The 19,833-nt window shown below is 36.0% G+C and overlaps 2 protein-coding genes across 5 annotated transcripts; both read left to right on the top strand.

The window, feature by feature from the left end:
* Window positions 1-1,026: 1,026 nt before the first annotated feature.
* LOC143449599 (sphingosine 1-phosphate receptor 2-like) lies at window positions 1,027-4,734 on the top strand. 2 transcript variants are annotated; one of them, XM_076949863.1, is made up of 7 exons: window positions 1,027-1,374; window positions 1,566-1,856; window positions 2,031-2,155; window positions 3,329-3,488; window positions 3,575-3,677; window positions 3,767-3,935; window positions 4,148-4,734. In XM_076949863.1, exons 1-6 carry the CDS (start codon window positions 1,062-1,064, stop codon window positions 3,930-3,932), a joined length of 1,158 nt encoding a protein of 385 aa, XP_076805978.1. In that variant the 5' UTR covers window positions 1,027-1,061; the 3' UTR covers window positions 3,933-3,935; window positions 4,148-4,734. The 2 variants fall into 2 exon arrangements, with proteins under 2 accessions (XP_076805978.1, XP_076805976.1); XM_076949861.1 differs by having other exon boundaries at window positions 3,767-4,734.
* Window positions 4,735-7,885: 3,151 nt separating this feature from the next.
* On the top strand, window positions 7,886-18,975 carry LOC143449454 (arf-GAP with coiled-coil, ANK repeat and PH domain-containing protein 2-like). 3 transcript variants are annotated; one of them, XM_076949664.1, is made up of 27 exons: window positions 7,886-8,068; window positions 8,247-8,304; window positions 8,464-8,522; window positions 8,621-8,681; window positions 8,885-8,938; window positions 9,298-9,356; window positions 9,615-9,798; window positions 9,902-9,946; window positions 10,101-10,196; window positions 10,323-10,397; window positions 10,773-10,873; window positions 11,750-11,798; window positions 12,032-12,193; window positions 12,276-12,326; window positions 12,512-12,743; window positions 12,878-13,011; window positions 13,258-13,346; window positions 13,563-13,749; window positions 13,872-13,926; window positions 15,256-15,336; window positions 15,909-15,968; window positions 16,519-16,591; window positions 16,732-16,849; window positions 16,966-17,074; window positions 17,198-17,309; window positions 17,437-17,495; window positions 17,693-18,975. In XM_076949664.1, exons 1-27 carry the CDS (start codon window positions 8,016-8,018, stop codon window positions 17,986-17,988), a joined length of 2,712 nt encoding a protein of 903 aa, XP_076805779.1. In that variant the 5' UTR covers window positions 7,886-8,015; the 3' UTR covers window positions 17,989-18,975. The 3 variants fall into 3 exon arrangements, with proteins under 3 accessions (XP_076805779.1, XP_076805780.1, XP_076805781.1); XM_076949665.1 differs by lacking the exon at window positions 15,256-15,336; XM_076949666.1 differs by lacking the exons at window positions 15,256-15,336; window positions 15,909-15,968.
* Window positions 18,976-19,833: the final 858 nt, after the last annotated feature.

Raw genomic sequence — 19,833 nt, forward strand, 5'->3', positions numbered from 1 at the left:
TCAAACTTTATTCAACGGTCTTTCTCGATTTAAATACTTTTCTGTTGAAGATGCAACATGGCGGCACACTTCCCGAAACTAGCAGCAACAGTAGGCTACATCGTGTTGACTACGCTATAAAACAACAACAGTTGACAAGTCCAAATAAGAATGAGAAAATTTGCATTTGATTTACATAAAGCTGTATACCAGTTCCTATATAGTTGGTGGAAATCGCAGTACTAGAAGGTACGGATTGGCGTCCTGGAAAGCAGATACGTTTAGACAAGTTTCTTTTGAAAGATTGCATTTGAAAGATTAGGCTACTAAGGTCTATTGTAGCGACGAAGTGCTTTCGTAAAATATGTTAGTAGAAATAAATTGCATAATTAAAATTATGTCTTATAGATGTTTAAGTATAATTATCCTTGATTACTGTGCTAGATAACCTAACGTAGGTTATGACATTTCCCCCGAAAAATGATAATATTTCAAAAGTGCTTGTGTTTGTAATATTGGAAAATTGTACAAAATATAAAATATTTTTATAATTGCAAAAAATTATAACATTGAGAATTGACATTTGGGAAATAAATGAAAAGCTAGTTGAGAGGGTATAGTAAAAATTTACAAGCCTTTAAGTTATAGTGAGACAGAAATTTTCTAGCAATGAATTGAATGCTCTTCAAAACGGATTTTGTGTTTGTTCAGTTCGAATAAAAAAGGGATCATGCTTCGAAAAACTCATTTATAACAAAAAGAAAATTAGCCTAAAGCAATTCATCGAGTTAATGAAATATATCAATAACGCATTCATCTCGAGTGATGCCTGATTTTTGTCGTATTTGATAGTGATATATTTTCATGTTACCTTGTGCTGATACTACCTTAATTTAAGTTGGCCTACTTTTATTTTTTTGATTTTTTTGGCAGGCCTATATATACACATTTCCTATAGTAGGGGCTATATGTTAACAAAATGGCAAGAGCTTATGTGAAGGGATATTTTCTCATAACCTTAAAAAAAGACGAAACTAAAGGAGAAAACTAATTAAAATATCTTAGTCTTTTAGCAATTAATTATGAACAATGAAAGTCAAATCTCGTTTGACGCCCAATATCATAATTTTACCATAGCGTGTCCTATTCCGGCATTTTGCGTGGGCTCATTACGTGAGATTTTCTTTGACTGTTTCAATCAAACACTTTTCCATTGTCACCATTGTGGAGTAGGAAGAACGGTTGTCTTGCTTTTCTTCATGATTGTCTTTGGATTTTTGATACTTGTTGGAAATTCTCTTGTCATATTAGTTGGTTTCAAACGTTGGAAACAAGAAAAGGCTTCGCGGTTGGACTTTTACAAAACATCGCTGGCTGTTGCTGATGCAATGGCAGGTAAAATATCGAAATATTTTTACAATATTGTTTATATAAACGTATCAGCCTAACGCTCGCAGTGACGTTAAGATATACATCATAAATACTTGATTAAGTTATTATTTAGCTTGTAGTGGCACAATTTCCAAGCTTTTATGATTTTGATAAACTTAAAACTTATTTTTGATGATAATTAATTATTATGTTAGGGTTTCAGGCGTTATTTTTGATGCCCTACAACGTCATCTGGTCCATGAATCTTACTCCAATCAAACTCGGTGCAAGATGGTTTGAGTTGAAGCAATCACCGGAGGCATTTATTGGAGGATTATTCCTTCTGTTTGGTGCTATTTCTTCGGTCTTTCATTTGCTTTGCATGGGAACGGAAATGGCTTACGCTCTCATTAAGCCATTGCAATACAGACGCCTGAGTAGAAAGTCTTTGTACACATCTCTTCTTCTTCTTTGGATACTTTCTATTTTTGCATCAGCCGGGATAGGTAAATAATATTGAACAGAACTTATAAACGTCTTTGCTACAAACGTCTGACTTCGTTGAGAGACTCTTAAAATGCACCTTAATTTGGGTTAAAAGTGTGCACTTAAACTAAAAATAATTTGCCCTAAGTCGGTCCTATAAAGACCATTGCTTCAGCCATAAGTGTTTTCCTTAGCTGGGATTCCTGACTTTCTTTGCATTTATTTTGCGTCGGCATTTCTCTTCATTCCTGCTGGCCTACTGGAAAAATCTGGTGTTCTTGGTGGGACCACTATATACGCGATTCCGACCCTTTCGATGGTAATTCTTATAAAGTGACTATAAAAGGAAATGTATTTGTCTATATGATTTATAAATTCATATTTTTTTGAACTTTACTGCCAACTTTTTGCTTAAGCTGCTTCTTTGTTTAGCTTTATATTACTAATAAAGTAGCAAAGTGTGACGTCACATGTGGGCTGATTTTAACCTGAAGTCAGATGCGGTTATATAGGCTTATCCAAATGTTTTGTATTCAAATTGTGAAACTAGTTCACGAAGACCGATCTATCCTAGTAAAACCCTAATTAATGGCTTCATTTTTGACTTATAACAGCTTATGCACCCGTTAATATACGCATCGACTGTAGGCTAAGCTATTTATGTTTGACGTAATAATAATGGCGATTTTTAAAAACGTTACTGCAAAAAAGTTAGTGGAGGTTGAGGTTAGTGACTTTGCGGATTTTTTCAGATACAAATTTGTTAATAATCCAAGCATTCTTAATTTATTTTTTCATTTGCATTACATCCATTTTAAGATAGGCTATCCGTGATCTAAATTGTGATCTTCAATGCTTATATTAATACAATGTTTTCCCTGGATTGGATGCATTACCTTCATAGGTGGGCGGTACTGCGGTACTTTTTCAGTACCGATATCGGTACTGTCGGTACTCTTGAAAAAAAGTACCGAATCTCTGTACCGAATTACTTTTTTCAAGAACTTTCAGTTGGTCCCGGTACTCGGTACTTTTCACGTGATAATTTAAAAATTTTAACAAGTATGTTTTCAAAAATACATGCTAATTAATCCTTAATACTAATTTTAGCATCTGTTGATCTTTTTTAATCTAGAAATGTCAAATAAAATTGCAAGCGATTAACGTCACATATGTTTTGACCTGGAGTAACCTTCACCGGGGCATAATAGCGGCAAACATTGCATTTGCAGCATCAGCAGCATCTTTAACACAAATAGTACCGGTACCGAGTACCGAACTACTTGTTTAAAATACTACCGAATACCGGAACTGTTGGAACATTTTTTGCCAAGTACCGGTACCGTTACCGACGGTACTTTCGAAGTACCGACTGCCCACCTCTGGTTACCTTGCTGTGTTCATATTCAGTTGTTAGCTCCTGCTCGTTTAACCCGTGTCGTCGTTTCTGTAAAATCTCTTTCTCAAGAATTTTTTCTCATCCATTTGACAGTTAGCTTTGTGCGGTGTATCCATTGCCTTTGTGCGAAATCGACGCAGAATTGGAGAAGACGATGCTGATAATTCCAGAATGTCAGAGATCATGAGAAGGCAAACAATATCAATTTTAAAAACAGTCATCTTGATGCAGGCTGTATTCATTGCATGCACAGGTGAATGTCCCTGCCACAGGTAAATGATATAATGGATGGTTATTGTTCAGCTGCCTTCAAGCCTATACTTTCTTGTTCAATGGCAGCTCCTTCTTTTGTTGTTATGCTGGTGACTTATTTCAGCGATCTTTCATGCGAAATCGAAGGCCGGGCTTATAGCTTCGCTTTTTATATCACCGGGACCAACAGGTGTACAACTGTACCTAGTTTATAGATATCAGTGAATCAATTCCTTTCTAACATTAAATTTGTTTTTAAATTTTCTATATTTTTTACAGTCTATACAACGTCCTCATCTACAGCGCACGAGATAAAACTTTTCGGGAAGAAATCATTGACTTAATCTCTCCTGGGTATCTACGCAGAAAGAAAGCACAGGCTTTACGCGGACAACTACGAGAACGACAACCAAAAGGAAATCCACTTGAAACTGCTACCGCTTAGAAAGTAAAAGCGAAGTTTCAATTGTTTTCGTGTTGTCTCATGCTTGCTAGTACACTGTCTAAATCTGTAGTTAAACGGTCAAGTTTTAGAACACTTGTCAAGCATATGTTGATGCATTGTATTAACGGCGAATATATCCAGCGCTATCGTTCTTAATTTTTAAATTTAAATTATCTTTTTTGAAACAAATTTTGCTTTATTCAATGTTGTTGTAGGTACATAACATAACATGAAGTGTAAGCTACAACGGCATCAATGTCAACATTAACGGCATCAAAGAATCGAAAAATATTTAAACTTGTGTTAGCATATTTGACATCTAATTTAGCTGTAACTGTACGTTTCTCGCGTTTTCTCATTTCTTCATTTTGTCGAACTTCTGAAAAAGAAACAAACATGTTTTTAATCGAACGCGTCAACGGCAAATGTAAATTAAACAATCGTTGAATTAATTACCTCGTTTTCTCTCGATTTGGTTCTTGCAACAAAGGTAGATGATGAGCACTATCAAGATTGAGATGAAGACAAAAGGCGATGGAAGAGCATAAAGGGGATTTCCAAACCCGTTAATTTTAGACCAATAATTTTTTTGAATCGTTCTTTATAAAGTTGCTCAATGTTTTAAAAGTGTATGCTGTACAGTCATCTATCCTTTAGAGTTTAGACTAAAGCATTACTCGCACATTTTCGAAAAAGTCTCTTTAAAGGTTTCATTTTTATTTAAAGTTTAAAGTTGTGGTGTAAGATATTTCAAGATGTGCTTGTATCGTTGGTAAAAAAATTAATAAAGTTGAACTGGTTGCTGTCACCTGAGGGCGTTGCGAATTCAGCTTCACATTTTGATGCAGGACAACAATGTTATTTGCAGCGTCTGAAAAAGAATAACAGTTATGAAACCACTTTGGATAAAATATGCTTTTCATGCAGATGCTTTTACGGAAATACACGTTTTAAAGTCGTGTAAGATGTTGTAGATAAATATACGTTATTTATATCTGTCACGCCATTCAGTATCACAACGCAAGCATTAATAGCATTATATTTCCGTTTTTTGACATCATTAACTCTAGCCTAAAACATGCTAAAACTATACCGCACTTGGTCTGGTGAAAACGAAAAAATGACCCTACTGCTAGTACTAAAGCACTTTTCGGAAAACTGCTCTTGACTCTGGCAAACGGAAAGAGACTCAGTAAGAATATATGACCCATATCTCTCTGTTGGCCTAAGCATCGACTCTACATAATCTTTTTATAACTAATGGGCCCGCTCACAACTTAATTTGAAACTGTGAAAAATTTTTCCTTAACGTCATCATGTGAGTATATTTCCGTTTCATTTTGCTGCCACAAAGTTATGGCTAGAAGTTATACAATTTAACTCCCAGAGTTGATGGCGAAAAGTAAGTCATACATTATTGTAGCATTGCAAAAAATACCTTCATACAAAGCAAATAATTTTCACTTGATATACGCATTATTATTTTATGACGTCACGCGCAATACGCCCAAAACTCACGCGCCACAGGTGTTAAAGTATGTGGATTGTCTTCGTAAGTATACTGTTGCAGTCTATTTTTGCAGAGCAAGATAACGTCTTCGAAAGCGTGGGTCGTCAAGCGTCCTACATTACGTTTTTGCGTTTGTGAAATAAAACAAAGGAACAATTGTCCACCAGGAAAAGCACTTGTTCAAACAAGCAGTGGTTACTTACTTACAGCAAAGATTACGATGCTTTGGTATTGTAATCTTACTAAACCTTGGTATCTCGAACATCGACCTATCCCAACCACATTCGTCGTAAGAGATATGGTGCGTAAAGTGTCCGCAAAGTTCTGCTTGACTGAGTTCTACGCAAGTTATGATGAAGGTGGCCCTAGTGGGGTCGCGCGTGCAAAAGATACGCGGAAAGGTTAGTTAGGAGAATAGGCATGCGAATAGTTACTCGTTCATTTACTTCATTGAGGGCGGTCTGCCGGTTTCAGTGTAAAAGTTGTTGGTGTAGTAGCCTATAGCCTATGAAGGGTACGGTGTACTGTGAGAATGTTATAGCTTGGAATTACATAAAATCTTTGAACAAGTCTGCCTCTAGCAGTATTGCTAAGCGATCGTGTTTAGTGCAGTTTTTGTCATTTCCTCCCATTCTGCTGATTTGTAGATACGGTAGACTAAGCTAAAAGTGACTATGATAGCCCTTAGTGAAAAAAGTAGCTTGCATGCACGAGATTCATCAACATCTACCCCGAATATTTTACTCATCACACCAATTTTTGAATAAATAAACAAAGAAAAATTATTAGATGCAAATTTATTATAAACAAACAAAAATTGATGCTTCAGTGCATGCCATCATGATCACCCCAAAATTGGTATGTTTTCATACTCGATTTTTTCATCGAAAAACTATCGTGTTTTCTAATGCCAGTCGGGACGATAGTAGTAAGGTCTTTCAATGAGCCACGCTTAAATGCTGTGATATTTTTTTGGTGTTCGTTTTGGAAGTTGTTGTGCAATCGAAACTCTCTTATCTGTCTATCTTTCTCTAGAATTTACACTACGCACAGAGCCTAAGCCCTTCAGGTTGTTGCGTGACATAGTGTCTGAATCTTTATTCTCGAACTGAGGAAAGTCTTCACATATGACTAAGACTCGGCATCGGCGATGATTTTTCACATCCCAACAGACATCGTCACACGTGTACTTTTTTGTTTTTATTATCTATTTTATCTTTTTACCAAAATTTGATACTTCACCAGTCTTGACAACTGATCAGGCGCTCTTACCACTTCACTTCACCACATCCTGGAAATGTTGACTTGTCATTTGCTTATTTAATTTATTTTTAACCCCAACAGTCGTAACGATAACGCTCAACTGCAAAATGAGACAATCTTTAAACCCACCAGACTAAAGCAATTAACTCATTAAATGATCATAGCTTACCAGTCTGGTGTAGCTTATGCCAGGCTGCTACAGTAAGTTCGTATATATTTAACAGTTGCATATAATACAACATATAACGTGCAGTGACAAACATTACACACAAACTTATAACAGTATTGGCGTATGGAATATTAAATATATACACATTTTCAATGTTCATGTTAATTTGTATACTGGCAGGACTGCAAAGTAAGACAGTTTTTGATGAAATATCTTCTGTGCATGTGGCATAATACTGTACAGTCTAGAACAGCGTGGTCCAACTGCAGGCCCGCGGGCCAAAGTTGGCCCGCGAGCACCGATTTTTTGGCCCGCGAACTGATAGTCAGCTTTGATTCAATCTGGCAACATAACTTCAATTTTTGTTTCTGTGTTATTGTAATTGACAAAAAACTTTGTGAATGATCCTTTGTAATGCGTAACAATTTTTTCAGTTCTAATATCAGTGTCACATTGTTCTTCAGTTCTAATTTAAAAACATTGGCCCGCAAGATAAAAAAAAATTCTGATTTTGGCCCGCGATGAAAAGAAGTTGGACCACGCTGGTCTAGAATATTGAGTGTTTTTGTGCAATTATAAAAAACTTCTTGGTACTAACCATGTTGTTAGTTTGTAACAACTTTGCACCATGTTCCGTCAGGAAAAAACAAATTTCAACACTCACATAACTCACCTCATAACCCTCAGTGCTCATATTGTGTTTATAACATCGCACTGATGATAATATTTTTTTTTCGGTAGATTTTATACAAATAACAACTTTTAGCTAACATTTGTAAAAACTTGTGATCATATCAGGATTGACTAAAATAATCCAGCTCGAATAATTTTTCTGAAAGTATTTGCACATTTAAATTTATGCTAAACTACATATAATCATGAAGTATACAGTATATCATATATCTGTAAGATAGCTTTTTAATGAGCAATTCATTACATATTTAGTTTGCTACGATTCTGTGATTTTGATTGCTTTTTTATTTCTTAATACTCCCTTAATTCTGTAGCTTTGTAAATATGTATAATCGTAATACATAAAGTAGTTTAAGGTATAGTGTTAGATTGTCAACTGGAAGAACCAAGGACTGCATGTGGTAAACGTATTAGACTTTGTAAAATAACTTCAACCACAGTAGTTAAAATGAATGTTCTTCTTGATTTTGAAGAATGCATCAAAGATTCTCCGTTCTTTCGGTAATTTATGTCTCCAATATATGTAAAGCATTATGTTCATATGCATCGGTTACTTTTTATTTTCAAACTTGTTATTTAATTGTATTTGTAATTGTAAGTATTTTTTATTGCATTATTGTTTGCTCAACAAATTTTTCGTAACCAATTATTGAATTCTAGTATTCTTTTTGTTATCCAGAGATACAGTTCATCAGTCAGAAGTTGAAATAACACAATTAGAAAGCCATCTTGAAAAGGTAGCAAAAGTATCATTGCGTTGGTATATATACCATATATTGTTATGCAATTATTTCACCACAGTGGATATAAGTCATGGGCGTGATTAATTATTGTAACACTTCCTAGTTTTGCATCACATCATACAAGTTTCCGATCTAATTCTCAATTATATATAGATAACGAAAACATGTTCGACTATGGTGGATTCAGGAAAAACTTACAACAATGTCAGTCGGTAAGAACATGACTAGTTAAATCCATTTTCATGCATGTATGTATTTAGTGCTTTATGTTGACATATTGTGAATTCATGTCTGTCCTTTTTTCTGGCAGTGTATTTGTGTCAAGTTTGAAAGATGTTGCAGCTCAGTCACAACACGACCCATTTGTTCAGGTATGCTTAATAAAGTTAAACTAGTCAAAAGTTATTGCCATTATAACTTTAAAACATGACGTTTGATACATTGGTATTGGCTTAGTTATGTAATGTACCAGTGTCCAGTTTGCATAAGATATGGTTTTGGTACATTGAAATCCTTAAAATAGGAATAATTATTATTTTTCGCAAATAATCATGTTATAAACATATTTTTAAAGGGTGCACTTAGCCGGTTTGCAAATGTTATGGTGGAATTGGCAGATTACCATACGGTAAGTCCATATCTTTCGCTTTCTCAAAAATTTTGTGCCTATTTCCTCATGTGCTTTGCACTGATGAATGTAAAGTTTTTGTCATACATGGACACAATGTGAAGTATTGTCCTGTACCGACACGCTGATGCAGTAGTTTCCTGAAAGAATCAATTCATGATGTAATCATGTGGGCAGGTGTTGCGAGTCGCTTTTTAGAAATTAACTACTTATTGAAACAAACTTTTTCGTGTGATATAATATTTCTGACTACAGATCAACGTTACTTGTTTATTTACTCACAACTTTTATCCATCTTGTAAAAGACAGAAAAAAATGTGACATTTACTTCTATTAAATACCATTTCTAATTGCTTCAGATATTGTTCGATCAAGCTCAGAGATCAATCAAAACGCAATTAACCACCTTCTTAAAAGGGTAAGTAGTAGGAAAAGAGTTTCATAAATTCAGAAAAGCTCATTTTATTTTTGTGCAATTAAAATTTGTTTGGAGTTGAGGCTATACCAAACCATAATTAAGTGTTTGGATGAACTATGTAATGATAGTTAAATTATTTTTAATAGTATTAATTTGTATGCATGCATATATGCATAATGTTATTGAAAAGATATATATATATATACAAAACTTATGCTTTACAAACATTGCCTAATCGATCTTTCATTTGTGCTGTAGAGAGGTGAAAAATGTTCGAGAGTTAAAAAAAGCATTCGATAAAGTGTCAGAAGATTATTCCAACTCACTGTCGAAACATGCAGCTGTCAATCGACTCAAACCTCATGAAATTGATCACGCATCAACTCACTTGGCAGCAACCAGAAGTTGTTTTCGAAGTGTTGCCTCCGATTATGTATTTCAGGTGTGTATTGACAGCACAGGATAGACATACTTTAAATATGCTTTCTATACATTGAGTAAACGATAACTCAGTCATAAAGCAATGCATTTATTTATTTATTCAGATCAACATGCTACAGAAGAATAGCAAATTCCAAGCTGTTGATAAGGTTGGTGTACATCGTGTAGAAAGTCAATATTTGTCATTTTTTTATTCAATGGATATCCTGATTATATGACCTTGATAGAACGCGACTTCCAGGTTTGATAAGTAAACAGGTTAAGTAGACTTAATGAGTGTAAATGTCAATTTTCATGTTACAGATGCTTTCTTACATGCATGCACTCAACACGTTCTTCCATCAAGGGTATGATTTGATGAAAGAGCTTGAACCGTTCATGAAGAGCATTTCTGAACAGGTATACTGTCAAGTTAGAGTCTACAACTTATGTCGCTTATACGTGAGCCAGCCACTACTGTATGTCATGTGAGTTGAAGTTAATCACTGTGAAATTTATAAATTTTGATTCTTGCATGACCTCCAGCTAGAAGAATTAAACCGTCAGACGTACGCAGATCAGAAATCGATGCTGGTTGAGCAAGAGCGCCACCAATCCATGGTATGTTCACTTGAAATTTAATCCGGTTGTAAGGCATCGTTTTAATGGTGATCTTTTTATTGTTTGATTTTCATTGTCTGGATAACTTGATGTTTTCACTGCCGAGCCCTGTTTGAATAGGAGTTTAAAGTGGTCTGTAGTATTCTGGTCAAGAGCCATAAGTACTCTCTATAGTTGCAAATACAGTTTCGTTTAGGTTTTGATTTTCGATATTAATATATACAGTAGTTGCAATGTTTATTTGCCCGTTTTGAAATAGATTTTCTTATTTATTTATTTATTGTTTGTAAGCAGGAAAGCTTAGTCACAAAAGTAGTAATTCTTCTTTGTAATTTTGAGTATTTTTCCTGTCAAATGTTCAAATTTTTCCATCAGACTGGTGATAGTGGAATATACATGAGATGTGTGGATGATACTCTGGTCATCGAGGGGCATTTGTTTAAAAGAGCAAGCAATGCTTTGAAAACTTGGAACCGGTAAGAAATATTATAGAAGTTTAAATTCGTTATTTCAACTGTAAGCGCCACTAACGTGCTACTCATTAAGCATACATTTCTTTGGTATGTATATATAGAAATTATGAAAACGGTTACTTTGCTTCTGTGAGGCGTTTTATGTGGTGGCACGGTATAACACAGGCCAGTAACGACCAGGAATCGATTAAGTTTGAAAGGTATCATGGTGGTGCTTCGGTTCAAATAGGAAATTAAAGTAGGAAAGCCTACTTAATTCATTTTCTCATAAAGAAGAAGTTTATTCTCCTTTCCATGAGGCAGAAACTTTTCCAATGCGAAGCTTTCAGAGAGAATCTCTTTTCTCTGAAAGTTAACAGCTTTATTTAGGTAGCCATTGTTCATGCTTCCTTGTAAAACAAACAACAACTTCTTAGGCTGTTTAGTATTTACCAAGCTTTATTGTTTAGTGCAGTACTTTGCTATGTTTCTATGCTTGTAGTCCACACAAAAGGTTAAAGGTGTTTCGCTCAAAAAGTGCAGTAGTTCATTTTGACAGACCAGACAAACTATGAAAACTGAAAACTACTTATTGAGCATGCTTTATGGCCACCGTGTTTATAGTGTATTTGGCATACAAGATTTAAGACTACTTACCGTGAATTATTCTGTTCTCACTCACACGAGTAATTACTGAAAGCTCTTACTCAGCTCCATTGAAATGTTATATGGTCTCATCTCTGTCGGTCCTTTCCCCAAGCATTGCACACATCATGATCTATTTTTTGCAAACATTAGTTTGGTCTCGTTTCTTGTTGCCGGTAGTCATTTTAAGTTACTAGTTGCGGCAGCTGCTTGATATTTCATGTTATTATTCATGCAAAAATTTTATACCCACAGGCGCTGGTTTACCATTAGAGATAACAAACTCTTCTATCAAAAGAAAAAGGTCAGTCTTATGTTGTCGGTCTAATGATCTACATAATATTGTTTGCATTATATATACATTATGCATAGCTCATAACTCAAATCCTTGCTCTAGCATGAAACCAGCAATTTATTTAACACTTTTATTGATTTGATAAGAACAATCAAAGTCAGTAGGAAACGTTTAATCAAAGGAGATTCTTTTTACGCCGCTTGTTTTCATGTAAGACAGATATTATGTTTTTACCAATTTAGGATGACCTGACAGTGGTTGTGGATGACATTCGCCTCTGCACGGTTCGTTCCTTTGATGAAATCGAACGCCGCTTCTGCTTTGAAATCATCTTACCGGGCAAAAGCTTTTTGCTTCAAGCTGAATCAGAGGGTGCAAAAACTGCTTGGATCAACGCAATACAAGTACGTTAACTCAAATTCAGGAAAAGTCTTGCGTTAAATCTTGCTTAAGTAACACTTAACGTGAACTTTTTCATTATTATAGACCAGTATTGGTGCGGCTTTTAAAGACACGGTCCAAGATGCATGTCCGGTGGTAAGATTATTTTAATGACTGTACTCAACAAGAGGCCTACTAAGTTAACCAATTTAGATGTAATTGTATCAACCAATCCTTTCAATAGTCATTGTTCTGTTATTAAACTAAAATTTCAAGAGCAAGAAAATTTTCTAGATTTAATACAGTAAAACGTATTCACTTCTAAATGATTAACGTTTTAGCCACCGAGCTCTCTTCCAATTAATAAAGCCCTCGTCAATGTGAACACACCTCTGTCTCGTACTCCTTCAAATTCATCGACAAACAGTTTGAGTGAAATCGGGTCGAAGAAAACTGAAGCAAGATCCGACATTCCTAATCCAACATCTTTCCTCGAGGACGGAGATGGAAGCGTTATTGCTAAATTGTACCAAGTGACAGGGAATAAAGTCTGTGCCGACTGCGGCAAAGCAGGTGGCTACATAAATTGTTTCTTTGCCAAAATGAAGTTGTTCTAGCCTTGTGATTAGTACTTCTTACGTACAAGTAACAATCATTACGTGAGCTAACTTGTGTAACTTTTGCTTCACGTGGTAACCATTCTTCAGACCCACGCTGGGCCAGCATCAGCCTTGGAATTACACTTTGCATTGACTGCAGTGGAGTGCATCGCAGTCTCGGAGTTCATATTTCAAAAGTTCGATCGTTGACCCTGGACGATTGGGAACCAGAAGTTTTAAAGGTAATGAGCTTTTGAAAATCGACGGCTGGGAAATTTTAATGGCAAAAGATTATTATCTGCTGTTGAATTTAAACTTATAAACTTGAGATTTTCGCTGGTAGCAAAGCCATTATCGTGGCATGCTGTTGTTTGAAGTTAACTACTGTTGTATCACGGTAGGAGAAAAATAGCATTATTGTCAAGATTAATTAGGATTATACAGTTTACAATAGTAGCACGTTTTACTATATGCCATTTGGTACCTAGATTATGCTCAGTTTGGGAAATGAACGAGTTAACGAGATCTACACAGCGAATCTTTCATCTGCCGACGCAATCAAGCCTAACTGTTCAAAGTGAGTTCAAGAAAACAAAATTGCCCTAAAATTTTAAGCTATAATATATTTGTAACTCTTTTAAAAGGTTTTCATGTTTGCATTACGAGTATGATGCATGTAACATGTACATTGCACAATGCATGCTTCTACAAACCATATTGCAGACAATTTACTTGATTGGTAACTGTGTAAATGCAAACCCACAGGGATGTGATTGTTGCTCATGTTTTGCAGCAAAGACAGAAATGTCTTCATCAGAGCAAAATACGCCGAGTGCAAGTTTGCGATGACGTTGCCTTCTGCTCTTGACCTACAGCATGGACCAAGTGGACAGAAGTTGACACGATGGACAGTCAGTCGACGGAGAAGAATAAAAAAATCACCAAATGTGAAATCGTCTGAATCCACTCAGTCACCCATGGTTAGTTCTGTGCTGAGCTAACTTAGATTTCGATACGTCGTTCAGCGAGTGCCCATGGTGCTATATAATGTACATAGTACATATGTCACAGCAACGCTTTTTAAAGAAGGATTAAATGTTAGGGTCAAAGAAGAGATTTTACAGCAATTACATCAGATTCCCCTGGCAGAAGATCAGGTATGATGCATTAGTTTCACTTCCTAGAATATAAGTGATTATGATATTCTATGCGCAGTGGCTGTGAAGTGGGAGGCAAGTGCTAAGACAGGTTAAGCTTAGGCCAAAAAAGAATTGTCGATAAGCATACCATACCGGGCTAAGAACTTTTCAAAGAAATTTAGCAGTTTAACAATCATTGCCCGAATGGTGATGTGAAAGATTTGTTTCTAATTATGATGGGTTTGGCAGCGATTTTGACATCATAATGTGAAATGAACACAAGTGATGGCCTATGTTTGAATCAAAGCCGAATATAGTTGAAAACTGTATCTGATATGTTTGCATTGTATATGCCCTCACAGCTGCGCAGTTTGTTGCAGTTGGCATTTATTTTCGGCATAGAAAGTTTATTGATGGCGTTACATGTACTGCTGAAGCTTTTTTGTCTTAACGAGAAATAACCGATACCGAACTAGGCTAGCTATGACTATGACTATGACCACGACTGACTAAGCTAACTATGACCATGACTGACCTCAGTGAGCTGTAGCCTGGCATGTACCAGGTAATATATACATGGTTAGGCCTAACTAACGCAACATATTCCAGTCATTCAGTTAAATACATATTAATTATATTACCTATTTTTGTTGCCTATATGAAACCTTCTACTTGTACTTGATCCAAACACCAGCGTCACGTACTTAAATTTTACTTTGTGATGTCATAATTGCCACCACCAATGTCATTGCTAATAAATTTGCAACAAACTTTTACGGTAGTATAATTGCTTGAGCACTAAATATTTTTAAAACAGTTTTTATTTGGAACTATGCTTATGAACAGCTCTACTAGATTTAAGATTAACTTGTTTTTGCACTTGCCCCTCACTTTAATGTATTGGTTGTGGACTGGATTTTGATATATTTATGACTAAATGTTGATATCATTTACTGGTGGTAATTTATAAAGAATTTAAAGATCAACATTCTGCATGGTAGCACCTTGGGCATGGTGTAAAGCACGCTCTTATTTGCTGCTTGCTTTTATTTATGCTCTTTCTGCAAATGTTTCAACGCATTTCACTTTAACCTGACAATTTTGAAGTTGTGTTTGCAACTGGATGCGAGAAGTAGCACAAATAACAACTTCGCTGCAAGATAAGCTTCGATAAACGCTTTAATGGCAGGGTAATAATGAGCCAATACGTTTATCAGGGCATTGGCTTTTATCAGTATCATATTTATTAACTCTATACTGTACTGTGTTGTACTTAATTCAAAGCATTTAATATTGACGGAGAGAAAACCAGTTCAAGTGTTTGTGAAATGTTTGTTGTGTATTCAGCGGAAACTAGAAACAAAAATGGTCGAAAGTCCCTCTTTCTTGACGACGAACTAAACTCACTTTTCTCGTACTTTGAAAACCGTAAGTTGGTGGTTGGCTTATTAGCTTGCTTGAAAAGCTTGCTGCCCCACACAACGAATCTTGGCTGTTGTATTATGAAAGTTTTTTTGTCTTGCAATAGCAATTGGCATAAGTGGTTGTATTGGTTTTATTCAGCTGTCAGTGTCAGTGAACTTCAGTGTTACTCGGTAGATAGGCTGACATAAGCTGGTAGGGTGCATGTACTCATTGGTGAAAATGTTTTTGTTCTCGGTATTTATAAATATGCTAAGATAACAACAATGCATAAAGTTTTCTGCCTTTTGGTTTGAGCTCACGGTGAACATTTAGTCTTAAAATTACGCATTTCGAAACAAATTTTGGCATATAATGCAAAATATATTCCTGTAAAACTGAAGAACAAGTTGTGAAGGATATGTGATGACGTTACTGCATAGTCGTAGATGAATCAGCGGATTGTACAATGAGTCAGTCTTGCATGATTTTTCTGCTTGCCTGATGTGCATGAACGTGAAACGTGCCATTTATTATATTGCTGACTTTTTGCACTTTTTATTTTACTTTTCCCTTTCAACATTATTGTTATGCAACAGGACAGCTTGAAGGTAAAGAAACTGATGATGTCATTGTGTTTGGACAATCGACTCGGACTGGTATATTTTGTTTTTAACTTTTAGTTTCTCATCACATCATACTAGGTCTTAGGAGCATGTTGACTATTTTCCTTATTCAGTACCTAACACCTGTTTATTATCTTGAGGCATCTTGATTCTGCATATATATCTATTTTATGTCCACTTTAATGATGTCAATCAATCCCGTTTTTTCGTCATCTAACCTTAATTCTGTAAATGGTAGATCTATATGCAATATGCATCGTTTAGGCGTCTCATATCACCTTGATAATGAATTAATGCGACTCAGATCGGCTGTGGCAAAACGAGTGTAAATTTCTTGACGTTATGATTTATCTTTCGAATGCTAAGTCTTAATGCATGGCTTAAGAAATACCTAACTCCACTTTATCAGTAATAATGCTACTTAAAACTTGTTTGGTTTACTCATTGTTGACTGCTTTATGGTCATGTTACTCCAATGTAGTGAAAAAGTTAATCAGAAAACCTACTTTATTTTTTATCGTGTATTTCAGGACTGCACTTTTTTAAAGATTCTTGTTTTTTAAATCAAGGATTATTTTTTCAGAGAGTAGCAAGGATTTTGAAGACAGTGACATTTATGACATCAGCAAACTTCATCCCGATCTGCTGCTGTTCAAGTGAGATTCGTGTTGATGTTTACAACTTTGTATAGTTAACCTACCAGTCTACAAATGTGCGGATGTAGTGTAATTTTACCACAACTTCTAGGTATTCTATTATCGCTTACTTATTTGACTTTGAAATACATCTGTCGCAGAGCAACAGAAGCGTCAAACCTCCCTGTCATGCTACTTGCCAAATGTAATGGCGCCAACTTAAACTGGCAGAATGACGAAGATGAAGGAAAAACTCCTCTTATGCAAGCTGCCTGTGTTGTAAGCATTCAGGAAATCTTGCAGTATTTCTCACCCTTTTCTACCACGCTTTTTTCATTTACAGTGTCTTAACATCTTTGTAAAGGCTTGGTGATGTTGAAATCATTTTTCCACAGGGATCAATACAGACTTCTGAGTATCTGCTTGTCAATGGAGCCAAAATCAACGAAAAAGATTGGAACCACAGGACTGCACTGCACTATGCCGCTTTGCACAACCACACAGGTGCCTACTTCGTGTTGTGATTGTGAATTGGGGTGACCTGGATTTCGTGGGCAACATTTTTTGGGCCATAGTTATTACAGTTAGCTCAGAGTTAATGGAATACGTTATGCTGTGAAATTACAGGAATTGCCTGCCAGTTGTTGAAACGTAACATGGATTTGGATGTACAGGATTCCTCTGATAAAACAGCATTGGATATTGCTGTTGATGGGACCAAAGCAGACATTGTAACTTTGTGAGTAGCTTGTAGTAGTAGTTATACTAACTTGTAGTTGTGTTGTTAAAATAATGAATCAAAACGCTTTTTATTGCTTGCAATATGGATCATACGAATTTGAATGTCATTTTTTATTGTTTCATAGAATTCGTTTGAAGAAAATGAATGATCAAATGAAGGAAGATGATTCATCAACTTACCAAAGTGAGTAAAAATTTCTTTCTGCAAACATCAGCAAGTCTATCTTGATGGTAATTATTTAATCCACGCCGCTTGTTGCTAATTTCATTCCGTTTTAAAGTATAGATAGGGATTAATCAAAGTGGATTGCTTTATTTCGCCAAACAAACAACCTTCGTAATTGCTCCCTCTAAAGTGAAAATATAATCTTCCTTCAACAGCCGACGCTCTTTACCATGACGTATTTCGTGACTTCACTCAACGCGCCTCGTCCGCTCTTCATTCGCCGGAGGTGCAGGACGCCGCAAAAACATTCAACATCCTCGGAGCGAATTTAATTTCGCAAAACAAGGCTGTGAATAAAACTTCTGCGGATGAAATCGCGCAGGATGCAAAACAGGACAATAACCAAACGGTCGCGGGTCCGGCAGCTTGCAAACCGAACATGGACGGAATCATTTTGATCGATTCGAATCCGAACGGAACAGACTTCGACCCTGTTGAGTCTTCAGTGTGAGCGCGTGTACGAACTATGGCCGCAGGAATCGAATACTTAGGAAACGTGCCGTGATGACGTCAGCGATGACGTAACTTACCTACAACCGTTGCAGCTTTTTAAAAATATGATGCAAAGTTACTAAGATTGTGTTGTGAACTTTTACACTTCTTGCAAAAACCTATAATCTTACTATATCTTCAGCGCCACCTCTACTCGCATTGTTTGTTTTTTTTACCAGCTCCCTGGCATTGGCCCCCTTTTGTACACGTGCATCTATACGGCTGTATTTGGCATAGACACCCTCGGCCGATCAATTTGTCATGTTTTGATTCCATCCTTTCATTTTGAAAGTTTTTAAGATGGAAAACTTTTATAGCCCAATGTATCAGAGAAACGTAAAACAGTCGTCTTTTTCCACATCCACGCATTGGACCGACATTGCTTAGTTTTAATGTTCTTTGACACGAGCGATTTTGTTTTACATTTGGTCAGGTGTTTGACCTCGTAATTATTACACATCGCATTATAAGCATGTGTTGTCCAAATCGAGCTGCACGCACTTCTAAACATTCTCTTGATTGAGTTTGAGTGGTGATAGTTCGTATGAAGTGCAATAAACATTTCATTTCAGTTTTATGTTTTTTCCGTTATAGTTTGATTAGCTCGCAATCTGTTGCTGCCGAAATAACAGTATTTAACCGACTTGAACTAAGTATTTGCACTGACCAAGACCATGTTTAATGTTAATGCTGCTTTTTTACGCAAAATATAATTTGTTGTTGAAGCCTTGTCAGCTTTGTTGCTAATTTCGCGTTTAAAATTGCAATTTTACAGACATCAAGTTTAAACATGTTAAAGTTTGCTTTCACAAAGAACAACTTTTCAGCAAGTTTTGTATCCTAAGGGTTTTCTTGCCCATAGCCTTTTGTTTTCTTTCATATTTTGGGATTAAGGCTTCCCGTTGTCGTTGTTATATTTTCACTGCAAATAAATCCATTTATCATATTTCCAGGTCTTCTCAAAAATACATTGCGGATATTGCGATACTTCGGAAATAATTTTCGTTATTTTTAGCAGTGATAGGTTTATCAAGTCAGTCTGACGCTTTAGTATTTTTTTATGGAAACACTGTTTCCCATCAATGTCCATTACCGCCATTGTCATTACCCGTCCGTCATTATCAGCGTCCCCCATCTGGTCCGCACTGCAGCACAACAAAATCAGAAATTAACCGCGTGCAAAAAATCCTTTCAATCGTGAATAAACAAAAACATAAGAAATTAACCTGCTTTCTGCCCAGGTTGCTGTTTTCATCCATTAACAAAACGACATTTCTGTGAGGTCATTATTACAGCTGTGTGATTAAGCAATTATTGCTAAATTGGTGCGGCAGAAAACAAATTTGTTACCTGAGGTGGTTTTTCGTTAGTTTTAATTTGATGTCAGGTTAGCTAGTGTTGGAATTTGCCCTCCATCACAAAAACAGTCCTTCCTTTATCCGCAGGTCCGCCCGCTCCGCTGTTTTAATATTCGCGTTTGTCAGTTTGTAGGTGGAAATGGTACGAACACCGTCACTGTGTGCGGTGTCATATTGGTGTATTGTTAAATTGTGGATGTATGTAGCCTATGGGCTCATTGTGTAATAAAAATAAAACATGATCGCTTATATACCTTAGTAGGCCTAATTACTGAATTAGGTTATAATGTGGGTTACAGCAGCGGCACAGACTGCCGACTAGGCCTACTTAATGAAAGGTGTGGCGGTTGCACGAGATCATCAACTTTCACACCCATTTTTTTTCTTCAGGCTCATTTATAATAAACAAACAAAGAAAAGCTGGTTGGTTAAACGCCAGTTTGTAA

This window comes from Clavelina lepadiformis, chromosome 3 (assembly GCF_947623445.1).
Source record: "Clavelina lepadiformis chromosome 3, kaClaLepa1.1, whole genome shotgun sequence".
NCBI classification, from domain to species: Eukaryota; Metazoa; Chordata; class Ascidiacea; order Aplousobranchia; family Clavelinidae; genus Clavelina; species Clavelina lepadiformis.